We start from the raw sequence: 23,238 nt of genomic DNA on the forward strand, positions 1-23,238 counted from the left end.
AAGACATTTGAAAGAAGATTAGCAATTTTCCGTTCCGAAACATCATTGACAACGCAATCGTGTCCCAGAAATGTTTTCCAAAATTCTTCAATATATCAAAGTTTGCGTTGAACAGAAAAGAATATACAATATAATTTTTTCAAATGCAGTGGATGTTGTCCCAGAACTGAAAATTGCTTACATTCTTAGAAATATCTTTCTTTGTGTTCAACAGAACAACAGATTTGAAACAATCTGAGGGTGAGTAAATGATGAAAGAACTTTTAACCTTTGTGTAGGGCCCCCAAATAAAGACTTTACCTAGAATTTGAATTAAACCAAAGACATATTAAGTTATGCAATGCTGGAACATCAAATATTTTTGTCGGTAGTCTTATTCTGATGTTTGATTATACAAAATGTATGAAAAGTTTCCATATTTCTAAAAATACGACATTAACTGAACACATAAAACTTTGAGAACCACTGCTTTAAACAATGGTTTCTGTAGACGTCCGACATATGTTGTGTTTTTGTTTTATGTATATATTTCTCCTGTAATAGTGTCTAAACCACTACAGTATTCAGTTCGATCTGCCTTACTTCCTGCCCTCCAACTGAATTTCACGCATATCAGAACTAGGTGACTGCGAACAAGCTATTGGAGGAAACATATCTGAAGCTGAGAGCACATATGAATATGAATAATAAACTATTCGTTAGTTTGTTGTGGGCCATCAGAGGGATCAGAGTGCGCTCCTCAGCGCACCGATTGCCCCGTCCGGTCTCTTCGGCTAAAGCACATTCCAAGCACGGTTCGAGGATTCCAAAAAGCAGGCAGAGTCCCTGAGAGGCTCGATGCCGAGGAGGTTTAATGCCCCAGTGCCGTGGACTGCTGGCGAGGGCCTCATATCAGTCTACCGGCCGCCACCAACCAAAATAGTCAATGAGGGGATCTGTTTGTTTATAAGCATTCTTTCGAATATATTTATCTGTGTTCATCAGAACAACTAAATGTATAAAGATTTGGACCAACTCATAGGTGAGCAAATTATGACAGAAATTTCGTTTTTGGGTGCCCTCTCAGAGTTTTTGTCGTTCCACAGCCATCCAATAGGTGTCAGTATAGTCTAAACGTAGATTGCGCGCGGACAATAATCGACACACGAAGAACAGTCTTGCGTTAGTTCATATGAAACTTCCAGGCATGGCGGAGAAGAAAATAGCGGGTATGTATGATATCCTCGTGTACGTCCAAAAAATGGATGGATAATTGTGAATGAAGAAACTAGAATAAACGCAAGTCCCGTGAGAAAACGCCGCCAGTTCAACGTTCCTTACAGTACTTTGAAGACAACGCAATAACACCCTAACGTTAGATGTGCATCAATCGGTTCTTTCGTTCTATACATCCAGCTGCGGTGAAATGACGTTTTCTCCCTTTCAGTTCGCTCACAGGATCCAGGCCAGCGGCGCGTACTGGACAGCGCAACGCGCCAGCGTCGCTTGACTCGCCAGCTCGAGGCTCTGGAGAAAGACAACTTCCAGGACGATCCACACGCGAGCCTCCCTCAGCTGGTCAAACGGCTTCCGCAGTTTGACGAGAGCAACGAATCCGGTAACGAGCCAAGTCGGTGTTTCAAATTTAAGCCTCGCACACATTCCAATGTCCATTACAGACGCAGAATGAACGACCATGAGGCTGGCAGTTGTTATATTGTTCTCCTGTGATGGGTTTTTATTTAAAGGCAAGCGGAGGAAAAAGACAAGGGGTGATCATTTTAAACAGAGGTTTCGCAAAAACTTCCAGACTCTTCTGGAGGAGGAGGTAAGCTAGCCTGTCTGTCACTCAAACAAGACTTTGCGCTGTAATCGATAAAACTGAAGACCACGCGAGACACGACTCAGGATCTATCAATAATATCACATGCGTTCAAATCGGCTTCTGTAGTTATGTGGTGACATGTTCACCGACTCTCTCTCTTCTTTCCATCAGGACTTGAGTGTTAGCGAGGGTCCAAACTATCTGACAGCCTGTGCTGAGCCCTCTAAATTTCCTCAGAGGCATTTCTGTGCTGTTTGTGGCTTTCCTTCAAACTACACGTGTATTTCGTGTGGAGCTCGCTACTGCTGTGTCCGATGTTTAGGAACACACCATGAGACCAGGTAACACCATTTCTGGCAAATCCTCACGTATACGTGACGTGAGACAGTAGGTTGACAGTAAAGATAATTCAAAGTCACATACACTACGTGAAATGCATTACACACTTATAGAAATGAAAGGTGTGGTTGTAGCTACTGAGGTGAAATTGGGAGTAACGCTACTAGCCAAACAGTGCAGGGACCCACATTAATGCAGTATTATTAAAGGAACTATGAATTTAATAAGGAATTTACATTTTGCAGATTCACATTCCTTTTCCTTCATGCAAGCAAAAGTTAAGATCAGTCTTGAATGCAGCTGTGGTGTAAACATCCATTGACTATAAGAATTTCAGTGAGAGGTCCAGTTTAATTTTAAGAGATTCTATTTATTATATTCTTGCTTAAGTTGTTTTGTACCCTCCAACAAATGTCTGTCTGACTACCTTTACATGTGCATCAATAATCAGAGTAAGGACTTAATCGCAGTAACATGTTTACATGACATGAGAGCATCTCTTTGTTTCCGTTTACATGGAACCTTTATTAGTCTGATCATTTGCTAGAATACACAGCACAAACCTCAGATCTCAGAGTCAGTAGGTTTGTGTTACTGGCTATCGTTTTAATATATTCGCATTACATGCAAAATTCTGTTATGTGGATGTATTTTCTGGTTATTCAGTGCCATGATGAATATAGAAATACGATGGAAAATGCCTCCGCAAGGGCGTTGTAGGCTGTCATTGTGTTCTCGCTGTTTCTGTAAAAAACAGCAGAGCACAGAGACTTCTAACAGCAAGTTGTGGTTACGGTAAAACTTAACATGACACCTCATGTAAACACAATCATTACATCTAAATGATGCGATTAAGCTCATAACCGCTTAATCGAAGTAATATGTTTGGCACTATGCTGCTCCGTCCCTGTCACGCACCTCAAGCGCAAATTCATGGTAAATATGACAGTGTAAAGTTTTACCATCACCACAAGTCGCTGCCAGCAGTCTCTGCTCATTATCTTGATAAAGAAACAGTACGAACAGAGTACACAGCTGCGCAAGTCTTCTCCACCACATTCGAAAGATTCTCAATGGGTTTAAGATCTGGACTCTGTGGTGGCCATTTCCATGTGTGAAAATGATTTCTCATGCTACATGAAACCACTCTTTCACAATTTGAGCCAGATGATTCCTATTCCACCAATGGAATAGCCTGGTCATTCAGTAAATTCAGGAAGTCAGCTGACCTCATTATTTGGGCACATAACATTGCTGAACCTAGACCTCCAATGGGAGGTTCTTACCTATTTGTTTGGTAAAATCCAAGTGGTGACTTTTTTGGGACGGTCAGTGTATTAAAACGATAGCCAATAACAAGTCTACTGTACCCGAAAGCATCATTTGTATTGTGTATTAGGCTATAGCAAATAATCAGAACAATTAAAACCGCATGTAAATGGAAGGGAAGAGGTTTGCTCATGACATGTAAACATGTTACTGCGATTACTCTAGATAATTGGAAATAATCACATTATTGGTGCACATGTAAGTTCACTCTAGTATGAAGACTACTTTGTCCACCAGGTGTCATAAAGCACACAGAAGTGCCCTGTGCAAGATCAAAATGTGTGTAAACAATGCTCTTTCTCATTTCAGGTGTCTGAAATGGACGGTATGATTTGTTCATCTGCGCTGACCTGCTGTCAAGTAAAACGAGCTTGAGATTTGGGTAATATTGCACTCAGAAAATGTCTGCAAACAATGCTCATTCTCCAATGTCAAGTTTTTGCCCTCTGGTACACCAGGCCGTTTCACCTCTGCACTACACAAACAGGCTCTGTTTTATGTAAAAAATTATTGAAACATTAGCCTAAACAAGAACAACTGTTGAAGTATTTCCGAAAAGAGAAAATATTGCAGCAAATAAGCATTTGCTTGCTATTGAATATATGGAGATTTGCAGTGGTAGTTGTCTTGAAATAATCCCAAGTGGCAGAATAAAGAAACTTGTATCTTGTGGTGACAAGCATCAAAAGTGTACTTGCATGACAAAAAAGGAAAACTGCAGCTTGTAAAATGACATTTTCCACATACAGTTGATTAATTTTATTCCTGAGTAGGATTGTAATGTAGATTTCTGTACATATATGTTTATTTCCTGTTGTAATAAAATGTCTTTGGCAATTTCCAAACCCTGTTGTGGATAATTAGAAGTACTGTCACAACGTTCCACGTGTCTTTAAAGAGTTTTAATTTTGGAGGTTTACATTTAGTCATTTAACTGATAATTTTATCCATATCGACTTGAAAGAGAGAGGAAACAAAGCGAGAGTGGCAAATATGCAGCATTTCACAAAAGCAAATGGTGTTTATGATTATTCTTCATGAAGCGACCACCTTGTGAAAACAAGCTAAGAACCTTTATTAGAATACTGATAAAGAATTTTGTGTTGAATTTTCATCTGAGATGTTCATGGTTTCAAAATGTTTTAAGAGCATATATTTATATATTTTTTATTGCTTTACACTTTTTTTAATTAGGAAAAAATTACTGTGCAACTTTGAGTCATTACAGTACATGAATAATTTTACTTTAAAAATTAACATTAAAAAAACTGAACTAGAAGGATCACATGAGCTTATCACATCATATAAGTACAAACACGTTTTTAAGTTTACAATGCTTTTCTGAATAAAATCTTTGTGTGTGCTAAGGCACAGATACAGGTGAAAAGAGCCTTGGTTTAAAACCCAAATTAAATTAAATGTATATAATAGTAGTCTTAGTTCATATTGTGCTTTGAACATGTGGAGAACCAAACGGCTAAAACAGTAGCATAGAAATAGAAAAAAATAAGTACAATTTAAATACACAACCCTGAAAATGTTTCGATAACTGTGTGTGTGTGTTCAGTGTTTTTAGATTATGTGTAACTCGTGTGTGTCAGCCAGTCCGCAGCTGGTCTTGTGTGTGTGGAAAAGTTTCGAAAGAGCCTCCATATATAATTTGTGGTAATAATCCACCTGTTCTTGAGTTGGATTGTGAACCTGAGGCACGGTAATTGGATGGCCAACTGGAAAAAACAAAGGTAAATTCATACATTTATTTCTGACTATACTGCGTATATGTGAGGCTGAGAGCAAAAGTATAAAAGTAGTAATTTACAGAAAACTGGAAATTCTGAATTTAAGACATCCATAAAATATAAGACATTAAGCGAAAAATAATCATCATAACGTAAGATGTACTGTAAATCTTTTAAACTGACCCACAGTGGTGACGGGACGTCTGTAGGGCAGAAGCAGCCAGCGCCCCCCCTTGAAAAGACAGGGAGCAAATCCCATAACCTGCTTAAAAAGAGCTTGCAGCCGTCGACCTATACTGCCATCAGGTAGGACCACCTGCGGGAACAGCTCATTCTCACCAAAAGAGTACACGGGAACAAGGTCAGCCCTAAGAAAACAATAAGGAGATGAGGGACATGTTGTCAGACAAACACAACATTGAACAGTTAAAGATTTCCACAATACGCAATGAAAAATTTGAAATGGGGTGGTTTGAAGAGTGAAAAGTAGACACAGGATTTGTTTTTGAGTCAATCTTTGCTCTGGGTTTTTGTTCTCTTTCGCTTACCCATGTTTTAGCGCCAGTCGTACAAACCCTTTCCTCTGTTTCATGACTACAGTGTTTACTCCTGGAGATGAGGCCAGAGATTCTTCTGCACCACCAATAATAATGACCAGAGCATTACCTAACCCCATATTGCTCAGTGCATAATCTAAGCTTGCTTTACTGACGGGCAACAAACCTAGAATAAAAGATAGAAACATTTTATTAGAATTTTTATTCAAATTTGAATCCTTTAATGTTTTCTGAGGCTTGCTGCAAAACATCACATATCACTTGCGGCATCTTTGTGTTTTTATAGCTGTATGCAATATTTGTATGTTACAAACATATTTCACACCATATACTGTGTACACCTGCTTATATTGTTATCTTGTTATTCCACTCCTCTATCCAGTTCCTGTCTATTTTTCTCTCACAGATACTGACCTGCACACAAAATATATTCTCTAAAGAGAGGAAGGCGGAACAGTCCGGCCAAGATTGCAAGAGTGGGTCGTACTCCAGGGAAGGTTTCAGCAAATCTGTTGCGGTCAGTAGTGAAGCATGAGAATGCTCCCACACACATGATACCATGGGGGTGGCAACCCAGAATATAGTTCTTACTGCTACTCAACTCGGCAGTCTTCACCAGCTGAATAAAGAGTTAACAAGAGATAGGCAGAAAGAAATGCAAGGGTACGAGGATTCAAAATTAGGAATTGTAACAATAAATGTACAGGGCTCAAGAATAGTGCATTGTTTAATGGGTGATTAAAATGGTTATTTAAACAGTTATGTTGGCTACCTTCACAGGAAAATAGTCTCTGAAATGTCTCCATACTTCCCAGTTTCTTACAAACTTTGTTCTCCTGCCACCTGGTGGACACAGACAAAAAACAGGGTATAAAGATGCTTCTGGGGTAAGCCTCTGCTGGAAGATACTGTAATTACACAAGGGAAAGAAAGCATTTGAAGCCATTTAATACTATAACAAGGGCAACCCATTAGCAGGACCTCGGCATTATTCTAAAAGTGCATCAAAATACATTATTTTTATCTGCCAATCGGTTTACTCTTTGCTGTATTTGCAACCTTTCATTACACCAGGTTTGTGACAGGCTATTTATTTCACATTTATCATTAATAATCAGCATGTTAACAGCATTTCATAATGTTCTCATTGGAATAATTATTTCTATATCTAACCGGCAATATGGATGGTCTTGTCTTAAGAGAACAACACTTAACCCCATGTCTCAGTTATAACGCCGTCGGTGTTTGATTCATGGGTTTCTGAATGTAAAAAAAAGATGATAAAACATCTGACCTTATTATTACTATGCATATCTATTTGGGCTCAATTTGTTATTTTTGTTTTTAAATAAACATCTGCTTGGAAGACATATAGAGACAGGAATACCCCGCTATATAATAGTGTATTCAATAGTGCATAAACTCTTTACAATTGATTAATAAAGGTCGGTGCCTTTTTTAGAGGTACTTAAATCGTGTATTGCTGCTGGATAAGATGTCATTGGACAGGACAGTAACTAGTGAAAGGGTTGAGACATCAAATGCACATTTTTGTTGTGTCATCAGCCAATCAGTGCTGTCATGAAATAATTTCCCGCCGCTCCAGAATGGTCAGTCACAGCATTAATGGAATTGTAATGGAATGTTATGTTTCACTGGTTCTTCATCTCCAGTGGCCTTTGGGTTTTATTCCATGTCAGCATGGTTGCATTAATTAACTGCTGCCGCTGTGCAACAGTGCTGTTGTTTATCTTTTGTTTTGTTCCTATTTGTCTCAGTTTTACATATCAATATTCAATATCAAGATTAATATGATTGAATTTAGCCCACACAAATTTTGTGCATTCTCCAGCTGCATTGCTGTTAACATTACTTAACATAACTGTTCACATTAGTTAAAGGGCATAAAAAATCCCTCTCATCTTCTCCTCCCAAATTCAAAATCATCCGACGTCGTTGTTTTACCTATTAACTCCCTTTTTGGTAAACGGTGTTTGACTAAGTATTTGCACGTTCAACTTGTAAACACTGACTTGGTACTTCCGCCTACATCAAGTGTGACCTTTTACATGTATACGTATTACGTGAAGTCGTGAGCGCGATTCGCAGAACAGAGCAAGGCGAGCATTTGTGTTTATAAAGCATATACATTTTAATTTCTTTTAGAAAATGACCGATCGTTTCGCTGGAGAAGACCCTTATTTATCGTCTGGTATCGTTTAAAGCCCTTTGAAGCTGCACTGAAACAGTACTTTTGACCTTCAACTGTTTGGAGTCCATTGAACTCCACTAAATGGAGAAAAATCCTGGAATGTTTTCATCAAAAACCTTAATTTCTTTTCGACTGAAGAAAAAAATACATAAACATCTTGGATGACAACAGGGTGTGTAAAGTATCATGAAAATACATGTTGAAAGTGAACAATTACTTTAATGCACCATGAACTAACATGAATCGTTGTATTGACATTAACTAATGTTAACAAACACAACCTTATTGTAAAGTCTTATCTAGGAAGTAAAAAGTCTTTGAAAAGCTGAAATGTTTTTCTTTTTCAACAAAATTTTTTTTTTAATTTAAATAAAAAATTATGGAGTTCACCCTTAATTAATGATGTATGACAGTACTTCTGATTTCTAGAAAAATACCTATTGCATAGAATTAAAACCAACTGGGCCAGAACAAATAATATGCGAGATTTTAGGACTAATTGGGATTGTACATTTGCATTTACAGTCCTGAATTTACCTTTCTCAGGTGTGTACCAATCATAGACCTGCCAGGTGCAGTAGAGAGTGGGAATGAGCCACAGAGATGTAAACATCAGGAACACCATCAAAACTACACAGAAAATTCCTACACAAATACACATAACATCAGACACTGTCAGCATTAACAACAATATTTCACAACGGCTTCAAGGGATTCTCTGACAAGACGCATTGAAATTCATGAATGGTGGTCATCGGCATCAGACATGAGTATGTTGTGTGTTATTTATTCTGCATGTGTCTCTGCATGTGTTTGCTACAGGTCTTACCCAAAAACAGAAATGAAAGCACCAACTGTAAAACACTTATGTCTTCGATAAACATTGTCCATTTAGACGGCTCCTCCTTCCTCCTTAACTCCGAAACTGAGAAAGAGAGAGAAAGAATTGATTTAAAGATTTGTCCATTAATGTCCACTGGACCTTATGTTGACCTCAGATTATCTATTCTGTTTTTTATTGCTACAAAGGTTCTGAATACAGGTGTTTGAGGCAACAGATTAAAACGAGCAGATAGCAGAGACCGCCGACACATTTATAAGCTATAACACAAATATGTCTTAATTGGGTCTTGTGGTCACAAACCAGAGAGAGCGGTGTCCTGTTAAACCTAAGATGCAAGAGAAGATTCTTGCTGACAGCTGAGACTGAATTTTCAAAGGGTTGTTCAATTAATTTGTATAATTATTAAAACGTTTAGCTATGTAATGTTGTGTTGTGTCTATTCATTTGATTCCAACACAGGGATAAGCCCATTGTGCTTTTAAAAAATGTGAATCTTACATTTGTGTTAAGGTTTTATCGGCAGATTTACTTTGGGTTAAACATGTATTTAAAAGTTCATAAATCACTCTGATAGATATGGAAAATTTGACATCAGAAATGCATCAAAGTGCGAAATGCATGGGCTTCGTCGTAGCATTATTTCGACGTTTAGTGATGAAATTAGGCCTATTAATAAACCGCATTTACTGTATTGGCCACAGGCATAAACATTTGCGAGGCTAATCGGTTAATTTTTAGTTGCATTATAATTATCATTATAGGATTACAGTTAAATATGTTCTTATCGTATTTCTTTCGACAGTTCCTTAAAATACCGATAACTTACGGTTATCTCTGCCCATTGTCCAACTTTAAGGATCTTTCTTGCAACTTTTTCCACTTCCTCACTGAAGCTCAGAGACGTGTCGAGTTTCATTTGTTTGCACTTTGATCGGTTCAATTGGTCAAGCAGATAACGATATCCACTTTCTAATCACGTCAATGTAAATGCATGTGGGCAGTTCCAGTTCTGGCGATCTGGTGTTGATCTCAGATCACTCATAAATGTGCGTCCAGTCCGCATGACTGCAAGCCGTAAGCGTCCGTAAACAATGAAGAAAACAGTTCGAGTCTTTGCGGTGACGACCAGACTTCGAAAACCCTAGAAGCCCATAGCGCGTAGCCTTAAACTAGAATTAGGGCGCGTGATGTTTGTAAATCTGTGATTTTCTCGTGAATGTATGGCTGAACAGCTAGGTCTGGTTGAATGTAGAATTGTTCTCGTGAGCGCATGCGGTAGACAGCTGTAGGGTGTAGCGAATGTGTGTACGCGCGCGCGCCGCTTGCTCACCCACTGGTGTTGAAAAATGTTGCCTAGTACTTGCATTGCGCGTGCTGCCTTTGCGACCTGTTGCACAACCGCAAGAGCAAGACCTCAAGGCATAATGATTGAAAAAACATTTATTTGTAGAAAAAACATTAAACGTAATGGAAAAGCAAATAATATTGTTATTATGTATATATCAAAAACTTCCATTAAAATCAACATTACATATTAAAACTAAATGTGGAGTGAAAAAAGAATATTAACTCAGAAATGAGGGAAACTCTGGGTTTTCCGTTTCAGAATGTGAGGTATGTCGAACCCGAGAAAGCCGGGTAACTCAAGCCCGTTTCTAAAAGAGATGTAACTTATAATCAGAGTCTGTAACCATAGTAACTCTTTTAACCTAACCTGGGACCCGTTTCAGATAGGAGGTTTAGTGAAAACCCGGAGTATATTAACCGTAAAACGAGGGAAACTCTCATTTCCCTGTGCGTTTTTATTAAAACTGTACCATTTTTCTTCACAGTGAATTAGATATATCAAAATATATCTCATCCATCCTTACATCAATAACATCTGCCATTCATACATGCAGAAATGATCAATAAAGGTAATAAACAATGGATTTTGACGTGCTGCCATTCCAACTCAAATCTGTTCAGAGCAGGCTTCGAACCGTCGATCAGTCTAACTTTGCACGAGAGTCTGACGCCGTTCAGGTAAACACCATAATGTCTCAAACGCATAACTAGAGCACTCATGACGTGTGAGAACATAAGATATTTGTTTATTATTTCTGTTGTTTCATTCATTTTTGATGAATTTATTGGTACATTTATCTATTTATTAATGTAAACTTAAGTCAGTCTAAACCCAAGGTAAGCCTACCCAGAGTAAAACTCAAATCTGATCTGAAACCAAAAACTCAAAGTTTCTCATTTCTAAGTAAACCAACTCTGAGTTCAAGTTTGAACCTCCTTATTGAAACGGGACCCTGCCCTCTGTGTTGGTTTGTGTTTGTTTCCCGGGTTTGTTTTTGTGTTTTAGTGGGCGGTGCTGCAGACCGTAGTGGAGATTGAGGACACTTGTGGCCTGTATCGCAAAGCAAGGTGAACAAACACCGAGTAAGTTTTGAGTTGACAAAACCAAAAAAAAAACTTTGGCCATGTTCAAGCTCAAACTGATGCGGAACGTTTTGAATGACATGTTTCCTGGAAACGGTTTGCAACGGTGTGCTACAGGGTTTGAGAAACGTTTTCTCTTGTTTGGTGGTTGTGTCAAGAATATCAGCCCACTCAGCAGCAACATGTATTTAACCAATGCGGTATTAAAGAGACACAATAGGTCCAAGTAAAGTCATTTAAATGTGTCCGCTGCAGCTCGGTATACCCATCAATTGAAGTTATTCGACACGTACTTATACCGATTTCATCAGTCTCCAAAAATTCTTCAAAAAGAACACAAAGAATGGCCTTCTCTGCTGCCATAGATCAACTCTATTATCACAACAGGGTGTTCAGCCGCAACACCGTTTTCGTTTAAAAAACGTTTTGCAACGTTTTGTTGGGGCTGAACGCAACCCTGGTTTAGATCAGGGGGGTTTTCCAGAAAGCAGGGATTACCGTCAGTTAAACCCTGAACTCTGGGTTGGTTAACCCAAACGTTGCTGACTCTTGGTTTGCTGGTTCCAGAACACGTTTGAAGAGTAAGTTTAATCAACCTCACGAAAGATACTTCGAGTAAACGTGTGGTCACAGAAACAACATGAAGACATTGTCAACGGATCACAGATTGCAGGCGTCACCATGGAAACGGCTGGGAATCTTAACGTTTTTGATTGTAAAACAACTTAATAAATCTGAGTTATTTTTCACCGAAGACTTGTGACAATATGTATCAGTGTATAAAGTGCAGGATTAAAAACTATAAAATTAAATTAAATAAAGTTGTGTGTTTATGAACTATAAATGCCATAAATTAATTATTTAATTAATTATTTAAAATATATGCACTGTTTTTATACTATAATATTTAAAATATATACTCATCTGGGCTATCTTTGTTACATAAAGTGTAGATTTGTTGAGATGTTTGTAACTGTTATTTTAACATGTCGACCAAAATTGTGTTGTGTATGTATTTGCTCACATTGCTAAGTTTGTAGGCAGTTTTAAACCTCTTTTTTGTTCCTTATCTGTATGTTCCTTTAAAATTGTACCTTTATTTGGTTTGCCTTGCACATCAGCTTTATTTGCAACAGTTGCTGATGATGTCATATTAATGGAGACTCTTTTAATTCTAGAAACTGGTACAGGAAAAATCGTGTAATGCTTTTCAGTAAACTATACTATTTATGATCATTCATTTGCAGTTTAGAATGAAGGTCTGCTGTGACAGAGGTAGAGGGTTAAAATGTCGGGCCCAGTCACATGTCCAATATATCATGTAGCCTGATATATATCCCTTTCAAATACACATATATTTTCTTTTTTGTTTGTTTCTTTTGACTTTATTTGCTAAAAAGCCACGGCTTTCCAAATGCTAAATGTGGTGAAGAGGCCTATCTTAAAAGACCAATAACAAATTGTGACATGGAAAGCGTCATCAGTTTGATTGATTTCTCGCGAGAATCAGCGTAAACACATACACCGATAGAAAGCTAATGTTAATGACATTTGCATGTTGCCCCCCCACCCCAAAACACTGAGATATTTCTTTTAATATCTTAATATTTTGGGGTGAGCTGTCCGTTTACGCAGACATTATCAGATTGACAGGATGATAAATCAAAATTGCTTCTGTAATGTTATACACAAGCCGAAAGCAATAAGTGTTGAAATATACATATAGTTTGCCAAAGGATTGGGACTTTGCCTGAAAGACTTAACAGTTCTTTGTGAGACTTAGAAGGGCTTTCCAATGGCATCTGGTTGTTTCAACGCCAACATTCTTATGATATTAGATGTTGTTCATACAGATGTGTTCATTTGTCATGAGATAGCATATTCTGTTCTGTTTTGTGCAAAGTAAAAGTGTGATAATCACTGTTTAATGGCTATTTTCTTGTTTCCTGTTTGTTTTCTTAAGGGAATCGAATGCAGTTAATGCGCATGAGCTACTCCAATTAAATGTGTGATGACACAATGATTCTCTGTCGTCCTGAAGTGTGAGTACTTCACTATTTTTATCTTTTATTTGACATGGCTTCGTATCTCGCATTTCTGCTTGTCTCTTGCTCATTGTTCTCTCACTCCAGGCGTGGATAGCATATGCAGGAGATGTGCATAATAAAGTGATAGAAGTGTGGGGAAGAGAATGAGATGGCGGGAAGAAAGCACAAGGCAGGCTCAGGTTTGGGGAAATGTTGGCCTCCTAATGTGTTCTGCCAGTCGTGGATAATAATATGTGAGTCGGAATTCTGGTGTTATGGACATGAGTGTTGTAACTTACCAATTCAGGTGAATTGATTGATTGTCTTAAATGACAGGAATATTGGGGCGTAGATCTAAGGAATTCATGGATGCAATATTCATACATATAGGGGAAGTATGAAATATTCAGCAATATACCAATGTTGTCGGTGGAGTAGCCTATTAGAGATTGTTGCCTCAATTGCCTCGCGCTGACAGACTGCTGACGTCCGCACACAACGCAGACAATTGTAAATACGTGCGTCGAGCATGATACAACGTCATTTTGGGAGAGCGAGGCGGCGCAGCTCGACATCTGCTTCTGCTGTGATCGACGATCACTAAACCGAGAACTGCAATATTAATATTTATAACTGAGCGAAGTGCGCCGCCACCGTCGATCTGTTTATCCGTGGGGTCTGCATTTATTACCGCGGAATCGTCTCGCGGTCCAGCACCAAAGACCGTTTCACAATATTTGCATTTGCGATTGGTTCTATGGGCCTGTTTTGAACGGATGTTTTTTTTCTTTAACGTCGCAGTGAGCTGCACCATGGATAGCGAAGCGCTTTCTCATCGCGCTCCGTGAGCTCAGCGCGGAGTCAACGGGGATGAGGATGTTGTTTACAAAAACCAGCCAGCCGTCAGCGCGCTGACGCTCCCCGAACTGTAATTCTGCGTCTAATCTTTTATGACACGTTCGGAAATTACTGTCACAGCCGTCTTTGCTTTATGAAGAGGGCAATGTCGTCGTCAGTAGACCGGCGTGGATTTGTTGTCGTCTGATTTTACTACTTGTCCTACGCAATCCGACTCCTCGCCGTTTATGTAAGTCAATCCTGCACGATTCCATCAATTTCTCTGTGCGTCGGCTTTTAAACGAGTGTCTTTCAATCTTACAAATTGTGACGAAATTTGACCTCAATTGTTATTGACTTATATGAGAATATGATTATAAACATCTGGGAAAGATGATACGATCTCCACACGATCTCACACAGAGGAATTGCTTACATCCTATTACCGCATAGCCTGTCAATACATATTTTTTTTCATGGATACACGTGTTGTATTTTAACGACCAAGATTATGAGACTGACTTATAAAACCAGGGGTGTATTTTCAACCGCTCGTATCGTGTCGGCGGATTTGTGACCTCGATTTCCCACGGGCGAGTGTTTGGCGACGAGAGAGAAGAATGTTAGTGTTGTTCATAAGAAAATGTGTAAAGGCAGCGCCTGTGGGTAGCTATACGTGACCATTAGAGCGAAGATAAGTGCGCTTCTGGAGGAGCGTCTTTTGGGTGGTGCAGGGTGTGCATAGACTTTCAAGAGTTAGCCTACATTGAGAATCAGGGTGTGCAGGTGCCCGCATCCCCTCGTGTCTATAGCTCAATGGAAGATAAATGACATCAAGTTGATATTGTGTTATATTTTAATGGTCACAGGCTTGGTTGTCAGACGTGCAAAGGGCACCAGTTCAACGCACCGGCTGCTCTGTTGAAATAGCGAGTGGATTGTGTGCGGTAATATTCGTCTCACGTAGCCTAATGTCTGCATGAATTGCGCGTGAAGGCTCCATCAGAATGCCAATGGCACGTGCGACAGGCTACTACCACCGCCAATTTTATTACGGTCGTGATGTGATAGTAAGACGGGGGGCGTGGCTGTGTGCGTGTGTCTGTGGCGGGATTTACCGTGCGTGTGCTCGCATGAACCCGGACACGACTGCTGAACCGAAGTACCTTGCGATGGCTCATGTGTCATCCTATATAATAATATAAATCAGTTAAATTGACCACCAGGGATTGACATTACGCGGGGATTAAAAGCAACAGGGTCAAGTTTAGGACGGGGAAAGCCGGTTTTCGAGGACGTGTAGGCTGGAATACACTGCAGACATGAAGAGAGACCGGCCCCACCTTGTCTGGGGCTGTGGAAATGGTACAACAGGGCTTTTTAGCAAAATTGTTTACGGTCCAAATTTGTGATCAGTTCAGAAGGACATTCATTCATGAATCATTTTAAGAAAATGGATGTTTAATCATGCCATCCTAGGTGATGAAAATTGTCTTGTGACATTATTGTAAGGCGGATATAATGGAGACCATTGGAATCTACTCGTGAAGAAATAGAAAATGACAAGTGAGAATTTTCTTTCGAGTCAGACTTTAAGTGTCTTATCTATAAGGTGCTATTAACTTGCATTTGAAACTGGGCGAAGCAGCATATGAAGATGGTGTAGATGGAGACATAGGTGGAAACAGGAAAAGGTTGAATACGAACAAGAAATACTGAAATCCAGCTTCATGGACTCTAGATAAAATGTTGGATTCGAGGACTGTCATGGAATGGAAATAGGCAAGAGGACGAGAACAAGATACAATCTTACGAGACTTCTGGATAAATAAGGAAAGAAATTGATGTAAAGTTTGTCTGTCTGAAATTGTGTCATTTGACAGAGGCTCCCATGTTAAAGATGATTTTTCAGGTTGGGCTTTAGTCCTGTCTGTTTGTCAGGATGATCCAGGCTCAGGCTTCATGCTGCAGATTTCCTAAAACGACCAAATGGAATTTTGTGTCATGTTTGCATCTGAGTAACAACATGATGTCTGTATTAGACATGAATCGAAGGAGATATGAGGGAAGTGAAGATAAATCTTCACTAATGTGCCATGAGACGGAATTAAGAAAAGCTGGCTTGTTTGTTCATTGGAATGAATTTATCAGACATAGAGACTTAGTGTATATAATGCCCTCCAGGATAGCATTTCATCTGTTTTAAAATAGTGCAGTCCTACAGCATACTAATATGCAACATAACAGTAAAAAAGCATAACACTTAGTTAATTTTGTGTTGTAAAGTAGTGCTGTTAGGTACCAGCTGAAGCAAATCTGAGGATTTTTCTGACAGCATATATATGAGTGCATTGCAGGGAATGCTGTTGTAGCGCTGCTGAATAGAACTTTAGATCACATGAACATATTCGATCCACACATACATTATCCAACCAATGTATGTGTTTCAAATCAATTTGGAAAACACCTAGATGACATTGAAGGATGAAAAGGACGATTAGGACATTTGTTTAGGACCACAGAAGTAAAATTGAGGATGGAAAAGGAGGAAGATAGAGGAAAGTGGGTCCCTGTCGTACAAGCAACAGCAATATTTTAGAGCAAGATTCAATAGACCATATCTTGTATACAGACTTGGTAAACATTAAATTTGTATGTTTCTTACAGAAACGGTTTCTACTTAAATAATTTAAAAGCAGTAGAATAATGACCAGAGATGTTCAAATCACCACCAAAAGTTGTGGTCCATGGGTCCACAACAGCTACTGCTTCATAGAAGCCAACATTGTCAGGTTGTACGGTGCCACTACCATTGTGGTGTAACACAGAAACACACAACGATGTATTGAGGATAATTGTAGGGTAGAGAACATCAGCAGTGGTTAAGACTGTTTGTATATGTTCGTGTTTTTTGCATTTAATGCATTAAAATGATTTGCTGTGAAGGAGGATTGAATGTTGTGCTGCTGTGAATCTGGGGAGTTCTTCACAAATGGGGCAGAGCAGGTTACCACAGTTTCTTTTATTTACGTCAGTGATTCCCACCCAGGTGTATCTCAGGGTACTTTGTTCCAGGGGTACATGGAAAGATTTGGTTTGTTACACATATAAAGGTTATATATAACTTATCTTGATTAATGTGATGTTTTCAATGAATTTTTAAGGAAAGAAACACAATGTGTGCTAGATTTCTACATTTTTATAAATGACATACTTACGAGCCTAAAGCATTGATATCAATGATGTTGTTAGATTATATTCTGTATAACATATTGCAGATATGTTTTGTATTAAAAAAGGAATCTTACTGAAACGGGCCCTACTATACTATTTTTCTTGAGGGTGTTTTTGTGTAATTGTGTAGGCTATATGTTTAATTATATCACGTTTGCGCTTCCGCGTGTGTGGTTGTTTTTATGGATAATGCATTTTGTAGGTGAGTAGCTTCGGTGGTTAACGCTGGAAAATATTTTTGCTTCTGTCATCACAGCACCCACATCCTTGTCCTCATCCTAACTCTACACACACACACAGACATACAGACAGTTCTTTGTTCACTTTATAGACTCAGCACATGGAGCAAGAATACTCACACGCATACATATGAAAACAATACTCAAAACAAAGTCTTGCCCTGGCTTAGCATGTGTTGGTGTTTGTAGATTACAAACAGACATACATGAAGTGTGTGTGCATGAACACATATGTATTTTAGATGCAAAGTAAATCCAATAAATATTTTATTTTTGTTAACCATAAATGCAGAAACGGCCACTACTTTCATGCATGAAATGTGGATATAGCGTTTGGTGACTATTTCATAGTTAACACATAGAGAAACCCTTAGCATTTTGAGGTCAAACTCCTTCCCCCCTTGAAATTCACCGCCTGGACTCAAGTTCCCCCCATTTCCAACCCTCGGTACATTTATATCAGTACGCACTGTCACAGGTCAGAGTATGCAATTTCAGATGCAAGGTCAATTTAGATCTGTTTGATTAGAGTTTTAGCTATTCTCTGCATGAAAATGGGTCTCCAGAAGCAGGACCCTGCCAAAGATGATATTTTCCACTTCACTAGTAGTCCCACTTCATGTGTGTTCACACTGTTTCGAAAAGCAGTTTAGTGTGCACAAACCGAGACATTACAACATATGAGCGTATTCGATTCTACCCTTTATCTGTTTCAAGTTTGTCTTCAGTTACATTTGGCGTGACGTTTTTTGTGTTTGCTCCACGTGTTTGTAAATGGGTGCGTTTGCACACGTATTGGCATACATATGTCTGCGTGTGTGTCACCTTGATTACTGCAGATTCCAAAGAACATCATGGAGCCAAGGACAAACTAGGAGAAGAAGAGAGAACAAGGGAAGGAGAACATCGAGAAGGAGGGGGAGAGGAGGTCAGTGAGTGCCTGTGTGAGTAAAGTGAGAGAGTGAAAATTGGATGCAGAGAAAAAGGAGAAGAGCGTAAAACGGCAGCGGAGGGGAGGAAAGATAGGAAGGAAATATATTTTGTCAGCTTGCAGAAAAAGGCAAATTGTGGATAGTCCCCCTGCTAAGGGTGCACTTTGTTTCGATAAAACACACCCAGACACATGTTCACATGAGCTGTGTGTCTAAGGAATGAGTTTGTGCGGCTCCTCCATCGTTCCTTGCTAATTGGCAGTCTGCTGCAGTGCTCAGGGTGTGTTGGTGTGTGATTGCTTGCGTGTAAGGGAGTTTTCCAGACGATGCAAACACACACAGCTACTCTCTCACTAGCATATTACCCCACTGAACAGACTGACAGACAGACCGAATGCAGCTTGCGAAGGATTTCTGTTCTGTTACGTTGCGGGGTAGTTCATCATGTTCCATATGTGTGAGGTAGCCATCTTGATTGGCTAAGATAAACTGCTTTGTTAGGTCAACCATTTGGTGATTCCCCATAAGAAAAGTTTGCTTACTGAATATATTAAATAATGTCTTAGTAAATAATATAATAATAATTCTTCAGAAATATTGTAAAATATTATGTTTTGAAATTATATTTTATATTATAGAGTTATGAACTTCTTCAAATTGTAATGAAATGCAAAACGAGTTTAGAATTAACTCGATACATAGATGATAAGAACAAATGTGTGCCAATACATGTACAAGACGAAAATATGATGACGGGAGAGAAAATAAAGGGCAAATGGGAAAATTTTTATTAGGACCAGATCGATGCGGGTCAGTGTGTCACCACGAGAATGTCCATGACATGCACGTTCACAAAATGCCAAGTCAATAAAGGAAATTGCATGTTCTGTTTGAAACTTGTCCATTAGTTGAATAAGAGAAGTTAAAGCAGTTCAAGAGATAAATAAAATAACTATTATATTTATGTTACCTAAATTCCAAGATATTCTTTCCTCTGTGTGGACAATCAAAGGTTTGGAATGTCCAAGATGCTTTTTAAGCTCAATATAATGTCTTATGCAATACGAAAGCATTGCATGAGTCATAAATTCACTCAAAATCATACTCACAGTAGATTTAAATGAGAGGTACCAGCTCTTTAATTCTATCTTATAATATCTTAAAGGTCCAGTGTATGGAATTTAACGCCATCTAGTGGTGAGGTTGCTAATTGCAACCAACGGCTCATTCCACCCCTCCCTTTTGAAGCACTACGGGGGTTGACACAGAACTAAGGTGTCATCAAATTTACGCTTCTTTGCCTAAGGAGCAGTTTGTCCGTTTAGGGATAATGTAGAAACAACATGGTTAACTCCATGTAAGGGACCCACGGTGTATGTAGATACAAATAGCTCATTCTGAGATAATAACAACATAACGCATTATCATTTAAGGTCTTTATACATCTCTGAAGACAAAGGTTTGTTTAAATTAATATGTATTGCGCTTTCTGTTAGAAGCCTTCACACACATTCACAACTTTGTCATTCTGATTCTGGCTCCCATGGAGACTTCATTATTCATTTGTTTTGTAAATAATGTAGGCATATTTGTGTACGGGGCTGGGTGGATAAGGTTTTGCCTACTTTATAGGCACCAGTTGTCATATTATGGCATCCACCCGAGGATTGCCTGCAGGAAAGTGGCTACATTAATTCACTAAATTCATTTAGCGTACTTAGCCTTTATTTTCCTGCACATTGCAGTATCGATCAATATAATAATCGACTTATCCATAGTGTTACAGAACATACTGACACCCCAAACTCTTTATCCCAGCATGCTATGCTTTTCATTTTTCCTCCTATTGATGGTAGTGAAAGACAGCGAGTGTGTTTTTACAGCACAGCTATAGTCCTAACAGAACTGGGGAGTTTGATAAAGTAAAGTACAGTGAACATACACATACATACACACAGTCTGGAAGCCTTCAGTGTGAGCATTGAGCTAGAACAGGGGAGTGAGATGGAGACAGACAGAGAGAGATGTGGAAGGCATGCAGACAGTGTTGCTAGGAGACCGCACACAGTACTGGTGTGAGAGACATGGTTTCACATCCCTCCCCCATTCCCACAACACACTTCGCTTTCTCCCGGGTTCTTCATGCCCAGTGTCTCTGTATTGTTCTTCATTCATCTTTTTACACTACTGTCCGTCTGGTCTCTTCCATCTATCCTCTCATTTCTCACTTCCTTTGCTCTTCATCTCTGGATCTGGGTTCCCTCCTGCCAGTCTCTTTAACCTTGCCCAACCCCTCAAATTCGGTCTCCTCCCTCCTTCCTCTTAATCACCATGTCTTTATCTACTCTGCTTCTTGCTCTCTCTCTCTCTCTCTCTCTCTCTCTCTCTCTCTCTCTCTCTCCATCTAATTCATCTCTGTCTCTCTCTCTCTAGCTCGCTTTTTCATTCACACTGTCATTTAGTATGAAACCGCTTGGAGGTTCCGAAATGACAGGAGAATAGTCGCCAAAGCGACAGCTGGCTGGTCACCATGACAACAGCCAGGTGCAGTGTAAAGGAAAAGGACAATAAGTGAGGTACAGCGTATGTGACTTCACACACTCTTACACGGATCAGATTTATGCATATAAGGATTAAATATTTGATTGTCAAGTCGTATTATTTCTCATTTTTGTGTTTTAATCGGTTCGCATATGTATGCTGTGGATGCATTGGCCTGTGTGTGTATGATATATGTGATTTGTGCTCCCATCTGCTCCTGGGCTTTAATAGTCTATATGAAGTGACCTTATGACCCACATCCCAATTAGCAATATGTCTTACCTGCACATTACCACAGCTGTATGAAATGCCTCATGGAATAAATATGTGTTCGGACAGATGAAATATGCTCTACTTGAGGCTTGTGTGTGTGTACAGTATGTGTGTATGCCTGTAGGCTTATGTCTCTATACAGTTGTATGTATTAGGCTTATTTACTAAATCAGAAGTGTAAAATACAGAAGGTTCTTTGAAATGAAGGGAAAGAAATTGTGAAACTAGGAAATGATTAAGTAAAACATTTAATCCATTTATCATTTTTTAACCTGTCACTCAAATGCTAAAAAAGTGCATTAAGTACACCTTAAGTATACACGTCCACAGTGTACTTCCACATGATTTTGTACTAAATATACAAAGATTTTAGTTTTTCCTGTACTTCTGTTCATGGTGTTTCAAAATTGCACAGTTGAGTGCACTAAGTTTATTACTTTTAAATAAAATATACTTTTATTAAGTACAAAGTTAGTTACTAGTGTATTACAGAATTATTGCTGATAATTGTTTTGTAAATATATATTTTTTTGTAGATATTTATTTTTGTTAGAATTTTTTATTAAAAAAAGTAGAAGTGTGTTTTCAGTAGTACTCCAAGACCTTACTGTATCATACCTGTCGGTCTGTTTAAAACTGTTTACCGGGGGTCTCCCTCAGTCGTTTCACAATCACATCCCGGGAGTTTCACCGGAGAAATAACAAGCGGTAGGGTGAAAAAATGTGAGACTTTCAGACAAAACGGGAATGTTGAATGTGACAGGTATGTTTTTACTGAATTTACACCTTTTTATCCGTTTAACACTTTAACCTTAAAAATGATGTGGTGGGAACTAAAGTATGCTCAGAAAAATCGGTTCTCAATGGTGCTTATAGCTGAATGTGCTGTATTTGTAACTGTGGTCAGTGTTACATTTATGTTGTATCTGAACAGTTTCAGGCTTTGGCTCTTTCTATGCTGTTACGTTTGAAATAGTAGTCAAGTCAAGTCAAGTCAGCTTTATTTATATAGCGCTTTTTACAATTTTCATTGTTACAAAGCAGCTGTACAAGAAAAAATGACTATAAGTAAAACATAAAAGGTTATGGAATTCAAAACACAGGTCAAATATCAGACACACAATAAATTCCTATATGCAGTGTTAATTAAATAAGACTACCAAATTCTAGTAGTATCTTTGACATTGCATTTAAAATGTGCTATACCTGCGTTTTCTCTGGTTCTGTGTTATATACAGTATCAAATTCCATGTTGTGTATGATATTGATCTCTGCTTAGTGTGTCAGGTGCAAGGTTTGCATTCTAAACAAAAGTTTGAGAGGAATATGTTTATAGAATCCCTCCAAGCAAGGCAATAAGCACACTTTGACAATTCTCCTGATAACTCTCCCATCCCCAAACTCACGCCTCTCTAACCATCGTTGTAGCCTAGGGGAACTTTCATTGATTACTATTGTCAAATTTCTACAGAGAGCAAGGGAAAACAGTACACCTACGGCTCTCGTGCGTGTTAGATGAACGTGTGAATTGATCATGTGAATCTTTTATATAAAACGTATGACAGAACTTGTATGTGTGAAAAAAAAACTATAAAATGGGAACATTCCAGCACTTGGGGCAACAGAATGTAAAATGTATATACAATGTTTTTCTACATGGAAAATGTAAATGTGTAGTCTATTACAGTAATTTTACATTTTTACCACTGCAAAAATTATAGAAAATAATACTGTGACATTTTTACAGTGTATAAAAATGGTGTAGTCAAAGTGGATTGGTTATCAAAATGGGGGCCCCAAAGGGGATCCAGGGTAGAAGATCGGAGGTTATCTGTAGAGGATTAGTTTGAGACATACGCAGGTGATTTTACAATGATTTGTCAGAAGCAGGAGTATGTTCT

The 23,238-nt window shown here is 38.7% G+C and overlaps 2 protein-coding genes across 5 annotated transcripts; one reads left to right on the plus strand and one right to left on the minus strand.

The window, feature by feature from the left end:
- The first annotated feature begins 486 nt into the window (after positions 1-486).
- znhit1 (zinc finger, HIT-type containing 1) lies at positions 487-4,354 on the plus strand. Of its 4 annotated transcripts, none has more exons than XM_079451269.1 (5): positions 487-1,021; positions 1,427-1,597; positions 1,728-1,807; positions 1,976-2,145; positions 3,782-4,314. In XM_079451269.1, the coding sequence occupies exons 1-5, from the start codon at positions 994-996 to the stop codon at positions 3,801-3,803; spliced, it is 471 nt and encodes a 156-aa protein (XP_079307395.1). In that variant the 5' UTR covers positions 487-993; the 3' UTR covers positions 3,804-4,314. The 4 variants fall into 4 exon arrangements, with proteins under 4 accessions (XP_079307395.1, XP_079307393.1, XP_079307394.1 ...); XM_079451267.1 differs by having other exon boundaries at positions 709-1,021; positions 1,427-1,609; XM_079451268.1 differs by lacking the exon at positions 487-1,021 and adding an exon at positions 1,125-1,208 and having other exon boundaries at positions 3,782-4,354.
- mogat3b (monoacylglycerol O-acyltransferase 3b) lies at positions 4,197-10,182 on the minus strand. Its single transcript, XM_079451265.1, has 8 exons — positions 9,651-10,182; positions 8,810-8,905; positions 8,518-8,625; positions 6,541-6,611; positions 6,183-6,387; positions 5,760-5,934; positions 5,395-5,579; positions 4,197-5,199 (listed from the first exon to the last, which is right to left on the minus strand). Exons 1-8 carry the CDS (start codon positions 9,664-9,666, stop codon positions 5,045-5,047), a joined length of 1,011 nt encoding a protein of 336 aa, XP_079307391.1. The 5' UTR covers positions 9,667-10,182; the 3' UTR covers positions 4,197-5,044.
- Positions 10,183-23,238: the final 13,056 nt, after the last annotated feature.

The sequence above is a fragment of the Barbatula barbatula genome (assembly GCF_947034865.1).
Source record: "Barbatula barbatula genome assembly, chromosome: 2".
NCBI classification, from domain to species: domain Eukaryota; kingdom Metazoa; phylum Chordata; class Actinopteri; order Cypriniformes; family Nemacheilidae; genus Barbatula; species Barbatula barbatula.